The 10072-nt window shown below is 41.2% G+C and overlaps 1 protein-coding gene across 1 annotated transcript; it reads left to right on the forward strand.

Annotated features, from left to right (window-relative positions):
- The first annotated feature begins 1519 nt into the window (after nucleotides 1-1519).
- LOC146546278 (claudin-7-like) lies at nucleotides 1520-3091 on the forward strand. Its single transcript, XM_085264126.1, has 4 exons — nucleotides 1520-1828; nucleotides 2017-2181; nucleotides 2319-2391; nucleotides 2489-3091. The coding sequence occupies exons 1-4, from the start codon at nucleotides 1627-1629 to the stop codon at nucleotides 2652-2654; spliced, it is 606 nt and encodes a 201-aa protein (XP_085120252.1). The 5' UTR covers nucleotides 1520-1626; the 3' UTR covers nucleotides 2655-3091.
- The last annotated feature ends 6981 nt before the right edge of the window (nucleotides 3092-10072 follow it).

Genomic DNA, 10072 nt, shown 5'->3' on the forward strand with positions numbered 1-10072 from the left:
TTTATTTCCTTGTAAATAAACAATGACCTAAGCAGACTTTAAATAAGTTAATTAATAAATAACCCAAGTGCTAAAGGAAGGACAGACGTGATGTAATTAAGGCAAAGTCAGATGAAATCTGGGACTTGAATTGCAGCAAAATGTTTTGATGAAGCCATATTTCAGGAAAGGGCGGAGCCTGAGCCAATCTAGCAGGCGATGCAGGCGACGTGTTTACAAACACGTATCCTGTGAACCAAATATGCTAGAATAATTTAGTAACTGTCAAAGGAAAAATAAAGAGTTTGTTCACGTAAGCACGAGCCTGCTGCTGTGCATCACAAAGGAAGAGTCACAATGAGGATGCTGACCGTCAGCGTTTGCTTCAAAGACCTTTAACGGATGTTTGGGACTCAAGAACAGCGCTGTGCAAAGACCTTGAGACATCCTTCATTCCTGTATATTTGGCTGCCAAAGACGCATTCTTGCAATTTCTTAAAGTGATCTGGAGCAAAGTTTCTCCCGACTTAGCAAACAAGCAATTTTCAATTGTGCCTCTAAGTTAGTATCGTCTCTTTAAAGAAAACAAATCATTTGTCTGTTTTTAGTTAAATCCATAAAAAAATGTCAAAGGAAACAGTTTGACATCCCCAAAGAGCTTTTAGGGGAACACCGGCCAAAATGTCAGCTTGGTGAGGTGTGCCCTTAAAAAACAAGTAGAGGACAAATCACAAGCCTCAACAGAGATCAGCAGCATCTGAAAGTCACATCCTTACAAAACATGGAAAAGTCCAGTGATCCAGTGATTACAGGCTAGCAGGCTTTCAATGCAAATACATGTTACAAACCCAAAAAGAGAAACAACACTATTGTGACTCTCTGAGCAGCTGCAATGAGAATTAGCCAAAGCTTTTCCTGTCAACATGACTAATCGGCCAATTCATCCGTGACAGCTCAGAAACTGCGTCCAGCAACCTGACCTGCAGACTGTTCGGCTCAGGGCTGATCATACGGCGCTAACTGTGTCTGCGTAGATTAAACTGGATCAGAGAGTCAGTGCCCTGATGTCCAGAGTAGTGGCACATGCAGGGTACATATTAGGTGATCGTCATCACAACAAATTAGGGGATCATGTAGGCTAATATTACATTTCTGCAGATTTGTAGGCTCAAAAGTTAAGACAGACATCAGGAGGTGTCTTCCAAAGACCGTTTTTATTGTTTGTTTGAAAAAGAAACAACTGAACTATTAAAAAGGGACTTTCTGAATTATTTGAAAGAAGATAATAAAGAAATCGTGAACTGATTTCCCATTTGGCTTATTTTGATAGGAGCCTAAGCAAAGAACTGCAAAGGCCACGTGATGTTGAAGCGACTCTTCTTTAGAATAGTCGGTGTGATCCAGTCATCACTTAATTAGCCCGATACCACTTCCAGGAAAACGTTCTTCCCATCAAAGGCTGCGGAAGGAAAAAGGGGGCCTCACCCTTACACTTTAAAAACAGGAGGCAGCAGCGCGCTCGCACAAAGGTCTGAGCAACTACGAGGGAGGGACTCCTTTAAATCAGCAACTACTGACTTCAGCGGCTGCTCATCACTGTTCTCCATCTCACAACAAGTCTCAGGACTTATTAATCTGCTGGATAACATGGCCGCGTCCGGACTGCAGCTCCTCGGCTTTTTTCTCTCTCTGGTCGGAGTCGCTGCCACTGTTGCCGCCACTGTTATGGTGGACTGGAAGAAGCTGGTCCAGGGCAAGCACCGCTCCTATGAGGGCTTATGGATGTCCTGCGCTGGTGTTCAAGACAGAATGACCTGTGAAATTTATCAGTCCATCCTGAAAATGCCGAGTAAGTTTGCATCGCACCTACAATCATCTCAAAGCAAGACGCTGCTTTTTGGGTAAAGTAAATGTAGTTACAGTTACTTCTTTGGATTTTAGCCACCGAGCCATCAGAGAACAAACCAAATCTCTTTCTCTCACCGGTGTAATAAAGCTACGATTTCTTACCGATATTTGTGCTTCTGTTCGCCGCAGCTGAGATTCAGGTTACCAGGGCAGTGCTGCCGGTCAGCCTCCTCCTCTCTGCTCTGGCTGTACTCATCTCCACAGTGGGGATGAAGTGCACCCACTTCATGGACGGTGTGCCAAAGAGCAAATCCATGATAGCGATGATCGGAGGAATCACGTTCATACTTTCAGGTGTGTCCAAAGCCTGTGCTCAGACTGAAGACAGAAGTCATAATGAAGTTAGCAGCTGAGAGCGGCTGTTATTGTAGTGAACAGGTGGGTCAGGATCCATGAGTGCTGCAATGATCAAAGATGTTTTCTTTCATTAGGCGTGTTGACCATCATCATCACCTCCTGGTTTGTCAACATGGTTCTTTCTTACAGTGGACACAAGCTGTTTAGGTACTGTCATCAAGACACACACACACACACGTATGCATACACATTGTAAATAAACACGCAGTGTGCTACATTAATGTTGCTCTGCTCTTTTTGGCAGACCTGAGTTTGGTAATGCCGTGTTTGTGAGCTGGGTTGGTGGACTCCTCACTGCGGCCGGTGGTGCTTTCCTGAGCTGTCGGAGATGCTGGAGGACCAACCCTCCAGTGTCCATGAGCTCCAGCCACTTTCTTTCTACCAATCACTCCAAGTCCAACTACGTCTAGTTGAAAAGGCCACAAGAACCTGAAGAAGGAGCCGGTTTCCCTTTGTGGATTATTTAAAGAATACGTCCATTCACTGAGAGGTCTTTGAGATCGGAGTGAGGATCGCTCAGAAGAAACTCCTTTGAATCTCCTTTGTCCTGGGTTTAAATGCCACCACAGCTCTGGTTTCTCCTGCTGTAAAGATGTCAGGGTTCAAAGTTTAAAGTCTGAAAAAGTCCACAAATCGATAAATATACAAGTGAGCATGTCAGGTGGAGTTTCTTCATAGTAGCACTGAAGACAAACAGTTTTTAATAGTTTGAAGTGTGGCCGCATGTAAAGTGGAGACAGCGTCATTTCTGATACTTTTCCGATATACGGATTTGTTTGTGTGTGTTTTATGTGTTTATTTGTATCTGTGATGCTTCCCCTGATCAGATAACATTTTGTATATTTTGAGAAGAAAAATAAAATAATGTTGTTTTTTATAATCTGTGTTTTCCTGTTTTTAATTAGCCGCACAGGCTAAGTTTCTGCAGAGTACCTGACAGGTTACATGAAATCAACAAATCAGAAGCAAGTGGGCAGAACTGAAAGACAGAAACACGTGCAACAAAACATCTACACATATGAAACATTAATGCAGTTAAATCATCTATAGAAACTCACAAAGACAAAAAGACATCATCGATTTGATAGATAATAACCACCAACCAAGATTCTTCTTCTTATTATTATTAACTGATAAGGCTCAGATCATTGAAATACATTTTTAAACATCATCCTAATGTGAAGCTATGTTACTGTGGCGAGGTGATGTGGCTGGAGAAGCGAGCTCAGACCTGACCAGCAGTCCCGTTCCCACAGCACCAAAGGATCGTTCACTGTGGATATCAGCTGCTGTCAGTCAGATGTGACGCCATAATGTCAGCACAAAACTGCATAAACATTCATAAGACTTGTTTACTGTAACCAGGCAGTACTTATCTTAAGCGCCGCCGTGTACGAGTAATGATGTCATACTTTCCTTCCTTTCACAGATACTGTCATTAAGCCCATTACTCCAGACCATTAGGACCATATAAGAGTTGCCAAGGTCGCTCTCAGAGAAACCTACTTGCTGCATTCAGTCAGCATTTAGTGGGTTTAAGATAAGCACTGCCATTGTTTAGGAAGTAAGTGATAACTGATGAGATTTGACTATAAGCTGCATTTTCAGGAGGCAAATACACAAAAACAGAAGCTGTTTACCGACTTTGGTTCATGTTCATGTCATGAGACTGGGCTGCGTCCCGAGTGTGAGGGATACGCGAATGCCTCGTTCGATTAAATAATTAGCAAGAGTGAGAAGATTAACACAGGTGAGAGTTCGTTTGCTTCCGAGTTTCTGAGTCACAGTGGGGAGAAATTCGCTCACTCTTCACTCGAAACATAACAAAGAGCGGATGTGGACGTGAGTGGATGCAGGCCGTGTCTGGGAGCGACTGTGTGCCGCTGCGATGCTGATTGTGACAAAGCAAAATGGGATCAAATAAAGCAGTTAATGGATATTTGATGTTACTGTGCTCGTTTGTTCATGTCTAACTCGACTGCTGAGAACAACAATTTGAATCAGATAAATAGTTTTATTCTATAGAGGATCCAGCACTGGACAGCTTGCTGTTACTTGTCGTTGCTCCAATAAATAAATAAATGTCCTCCACCCAAATTTCTCTACAGGAACACCGATAAGTAATCCTTAACTGCCCCTTGTTCAACACTAGCAGAGCTGACGGATCATATGACTAATTCTGTGGCCACTTTGGAGGTGCCACCTTGTTGGATTTGTATTGTGTAGCATTCCTGTTTCACAACTGCACTGTGGCGAGGTGTGGTTTGTGGCTCAGCTGCAGGGGAGGGGTGGAGCAGCGGGTTTGGGTGTGGCCCCCACAGATGACCCTCCATCATTCCTTTCCTATTTGAGTAGCTGCTGGGGCCCAGAGGAGGGTGGAGAGCAGGGCGGAGCTGTGAGCTGGGAACCGTAAATAAACACTCACGAATCCTGCAGAGCTGCGTGTCCCTGTTTGTGATTAACGAGGCTACCAACCTCTTTCAGTGAGTCATCTGTAGATAATTACATCTGATCTAACTGATGAATCATTACGTGAACGCGTTCTCTGCATATACTATTATATATTGTATTATATATTATATATTGTACATATATTTATTAGTTTCAGATGTAGCCATTCTTGTATTTTGCCTGTTTACATTATTGTATTTTGCACAACTCTGTTGCTTGTGAAGCTCGCACACAAGAATTTCACTCACATGTGCTGTACCAATGTACCTGCACATGTGATGTGACAATAAAAGTGATTTGATTTGATTTGATCCAGGAACACTTTAGTAATTATGTATCGAGATTCTTCATTTGTAGGAACCCAGAGATTCTTAAATAAGGGACATATATGCATGTGTGTGTGTAGGTCAGACATATAAGCAGAAGCTGCAGTGGTGAAGGACCTTCATGTACATCTGCTATATACAGTTTCACTTAGCTTCAGAAGTTTTATTGTAATTATTTGTTTTCAAACAAGTATTTAATAGTGGGTAAAGTGGATCTTTGAGCCAGTTGTGTCCCTGCCCAGAGTGGGACCCCCACACTTGTAAACCCATGAAAAAGTGAATTTTCAGTTTCTTAATGAGTCGTTGAAACCCAGCAAACCCTTTCAGATATTCAGAAACCTCAAGCTGCTCCTACAGGTCACTGCCCAGGTGTGCTGTGTCTGTTTCTGTGCAGAGGGGTCGTTAGGGTAACATGTGGATGCTAATGGTGTGATAAAAGGTTTCAGGGTGTGCTCTGATGATCACTGATGTTTACATGCTCACACCAACATTTGTTTTTCCAGCTGTGTCATGTACATATCACACATATGCACAACCAGTGTATGGCAGCTTATATGACTGGTGCCCCTCAACACTTACTGGCATGTCTACAGCTGGTTATTTAAATTCATTGGACTGAATGTCAGAAAGACAAACATCTGTCTATATGAAGTGAAAACGAAACTGTGGAACTGAGAACATCATCTGATCAGACAGGAGAGATGGAGCTCCTCAATATTTCCTCCTGAGGATCCGGGAACAAAGAGTTTAACTTTTGTGTGATTTTCTTCCTGTTTACCACCCAAACACACCAGATGTCAGTGGTAAGCCCAGGATGTCGTCTGCTAAGTGCATCGGACTTGGATATAGACCAAAAACAAATTTCCATTACAGAGGACAGAAATGTCCTTGTTCTCAGGAGGATATTCTCTTCAGCTGCAGGTGAGTGAGCTCTGTGGTTTTAGCGCCATCTACTGATGCAATCCAAACATAAATTCATCCACACATAAGGACGAACTTTCCTTCCGGCTGCTTAAAGGCAATTGAAACATTTTCCAATAAGGTATAAATATCAACCAAACAGACACATAGAAAGTGTCCACACACACACACACACACACACACACACAGACACATAGAAAGTGTCCACACACACACACACACACACACACAGACACAGACACACACACACACACACACACACACACACACACACACACACACACACACACACACACACACACAACAAAGCTCATCTGCACCTGTGAAATACAGAACTGTTCCCTTTAAAAAGTTATTGTTTTCAAAAGCTTTTGGTGCCACATCCTGCCAAAACGTCACTGAGGTCAGCCTCCCAGCAGCTTCCTGCTTCACACTGGGAACGTTTTGTTGAAGCTCTTTTTTTTCTACTTTTGCTTATTTATCAGACTCATTTGTTAATCCTTGTTTTTGCTGTTTTATTCATTCATAAAACTTTCTCATTATTGAAATGTTTTGCTTTTCATTTCCATCATGTTAACGTGTCTCTTTGTTTCCCTTCTTTTTTGAGACCTGCATGACTTTTATTCATAATAAGCAGGCTTATTATAAGCAATCTGAATATCCACACACAGTGAATTCTTTGCCTGAGAGGTGCATCACAGTCAGGGCAGACATGGGCCAGACGTCCCAGCTCTCCGTGGAGGGAGGGACTGAATCGAGCCTGGAATGAAATCTTTGTTTCACTTTGTCATTTTTTTTATTTTATAAATGTCATAACCTACTCAACCAAGGTGATGTCATTTTAGTGTTACAGTTTGATCAACACAAATACCGTAGTTTTCGGGTCATAAGCCGCTACTTTCCCCCCACACTGTGAACACTGCAGCTTGTACTTGTACTTGTTACCATGTTTATGTTACCTTACGGATTAAATTAAACGTTAAAAATCCTCACGTGTAATATTTCTGTGTAGATATCTCATATTACAGGTGAAACGCATACGGTGCGGCCTGTACAAGTACAAAATTGATTTTCTTCCTACAATTAGAGCATGCAGCTTTTAATCAGGTGCGCTCTGTAGTCCAGGATTTACGGTAAGTTCATACACTCTGTTACCAGGATTATTAGTGTAGCCTGGTCTCAAATATCTATTTTAGACCCTACAGGTTAAAAGGATATAAACATTGTCATGTAAAGACTTTATTGTAAATATTTCACATGTGTTTAAAAAACAAAAAAAGAATTCAAATGCATTAAAAACGTGTTTAAAATCACAATAAATAGAAGTCAATCATAATTTAAGTGTTCACGGAGTTAAAAGTTACAAGAAAACCAAAGGTTTGTTTTCTAATGTGAAACAAGGAAAACTTTGTATTTGCTGCAAGTTGTTTTACGAGTTCATTTTGGCTTGTCAATCTTGTATTTTCGTCTATCCCATTGGGTGATGTAAACCTATTGTCCAATCAGACGTAAGGAAGGCGGGATCTAAGCGAGGCGAAAGAAAAATAAGCACTAACTAAACTGGTGAGAGTCGGCAGCCGCACGTTACCGGAGGAGGATGGCGAGCTAACGGGAGAATAGTCAAAAACAATAGCCGTGGATGCAGAGTCTACCGGGAGTTCGCCTTGTAATCGGACGGTTGCCGGTTCGAGCCTCGGCTCGGACAGTCTCGGTCGTTGTGTCCTTGGGCGAGACACTTCACCCGTTGCTGCCTACTGGTGGCGCCAGTGTCCGGCAGCCTCGCCTCTGTCAGTGCGCCCCAGGGTGGCTGTGGCTGCAATGTAGCTGCCATCACCAGTGTGTGAATGTGTAAAGCGCTCACAGGCTATTTACCTTCCTGCTATGCGCTGTTTACCCTGTGATGAGTGAGTACTGAATGTAGTATTGAGCTTAAACAGAATGTAGAAGAACTTAAAATGTATCATGTTAGCATTTTAGAGCCAGCAATAGCTATGTATGCCGAGTAGTAAGCTACAGATTACTCTATGAAACTAAATAGTAATCTCTAACGCACAGTGGAGGAATCCTCTGGACCCTTCTGCTGTGGATAGGATTTCCGTGGGTTTGTCCAAGTGTACTCAGCAGCGTTGCCGGTCACAAAGCGAGCCTGCCCCTCAGCTCGCCCTCGCATTTAGCCCAACGGATTTGGGAGTAGACCTGAGCACGTGCGTTTTGTTTTTCTGCTTGTTTAACAAGTGAAGCGGCCGTTTGTGTGTTTTCTGGCCCATCGAGCCCGAGCAACGACCAGGCCTGCAACGGTTTCAGTACATGAGCTCGCAAAGGTTACAAATCTGAACTGAACTTAAAAGGATTGTGGGATAAATGTGTTTTCTAAAACATTGACTGTGAGTGTGAAGAGAAAACATCCAATTGAATTGTAAGGAAACGCTTCAGAACTTGGAATATTGTATGTTTTTTTAAGTCATACTTTATTTTGACTAAATACATTTTGAATTTAAAGTTTTGTGTCATAATTATTATTTACAGAGTTTGTAAGTGGTAACGGTTACTACAAAGTAACAACGGGTTAACATGTTAGATAAATTCATGATTCTTAGTGAAGATTAAACAGAACTCATTATTTTCACTGAGTGGAGGCACCGCCAATATCAAGACTTCTAAGTACAAAGGTTAAAACTGGTTAATTGTTTCTGCTGTTTACCAGTAAAATTAAGTAACGTACCAGGGCCCCGCTCATAGTACTATCATCACCTTAACCGAGAGTTAATCCTGAGCTATAAAATAATATATAAAAAAATAAAATATAAAAATTAAAGTTAAAAATGAAATAACTTCATTCTAATTTGTGTTGTACAGTTATTTCATTTTTAACTTAAATTTTCATATTTTGTTTTATTCCTTCCTAGTTAAATTTACCCTTTTTAATTTTCATATTTATTTCCTATCTTATTCATAGCCTTTTCTTCTTTTCTTTTTTTTAGCTCACGAGCAGTTGTCTAAGCATTTCACTGCATATCGTACTGTGTATGACTGTGTACGTGACAAATAAAATTTGAATTTGAGCTACGTGAGTTGGGTGCTACATTAGTGATGATGCAGCGCCCCGATGATGGTTTGACCTCTGAGGCACCAAAAAATAGAAAACAGTATGAGGCTATAAACAGGTTAAAAAGCTAATACCAGTCCTGTGTACTTTATCATAGTGGAGGGTCTGTCTGCGTACAGGATCGTTAGCACGAAGACAGATTTTGAAAGATGGTAAAAACAATGAAATCTCCAGCTTGATGCTCCAAGCAAAACTCGACTGACTACAGTGTGGAGTTAAAGAAAGGTTAAAAAGTGTCAAACTGTGCGGACCGTTGTGTCGACTTCTTGGTGCAATCATTTGTTAAAAATAAGTAATTTAAAAAGTCATGTGGCACAAAAACATCCTTCCTGCTGCTGTCACCAACATCTTCTGCCTGCAGGCAACAACAAAAGAAACTTCCTTGGAAATAAGATTTGACTCAAGCAGACCTTGCAAGTCAAACTTAACAATGCTGGAAAGAAAAAAAGAATAATAAATAAGTTAAGTGGCACATTCAGATGGGATCTGTAACTTTAATTGCTGCAAAATGTTTGTGCTTATTTCAGGAAAGGCTGGACCCTGATCCAATCTAACAGGCAATGCAAATGTTAACAAACAGGCATCTTGTGAACCAAATATGGTCAGATAATTTGGTAACTGCTGAAGTAAATGAAGAGTTTGTTCACGTAAGCGCGAGCTTGCTACGTTAAATGGAGGAAAGGAATGACAATGAGGACGCTGACGTTCAAATGTTTGGTTCAAAGATCATCTTTAATGGATCTCGTGGGACTCAGAATGTACAGTACTGTGCATTGTAAATTGTGCTTGTGCAATAGTTTATCAGTTGAAGCATGCAACACAGAAGTTACAGAATAAATTCAACAAATGTTTGCATGTGTAAGATGTGCTGCCTTAAAGTAACTCTGCTTATTTTCTTCATTCACTGTAAAATTATACTTAAAAATGTAGATCTCAGCACAGTTTGAATCATGCAAAGCTTAAAGTTTAAAGTATGTTTTGTATCGTACATCAACCCAAAGATGCATCCAATAAATACATATTG

The sequence above is a fragment of the Mchenga conophoros genome, linkage group LG23 (assembly GCF_057382185.1).
Source record: "Mchenga conophoros isolate Kocher_MC1m ecotype Shallow Benthic linkage group LG23, M_conophoros_male_GT1.1, whole genome shotgun sequence".
Taxonomy (NCBI): domain Eukaryota; kingdom Metazoa; phylum Chordata; class Actinopteri; order Cichliformes; family Cichlidae; genus Mchenga; species Mchenga conophoros.

Bases quoted from the DNA above. Each gene is read 5' to 3' on its own strand.
- LOC146546278 (XM_085264126.1), top strand. From the start codon at position 1,627: ATGGCCGCGTCCGGACTGCAGCTCCTCGGCTTTTTTCTCTCTCTGGTC. The intron at 1,829-2,016 runs GTAAGTTTGCAT...TGTTCGCCGCAG, and splicing joins GTCCATCCTGAAAATGCCGA to CTGAGATTCAGGTTACCAGG. The intron at 2,392-2,488 runs GTACTGTCATCA...TCTTTTTGGCAG, and splicing joins AGTGGACACAAGCTGTTTAG to ACCTGAGTTTGGTAATGCCG.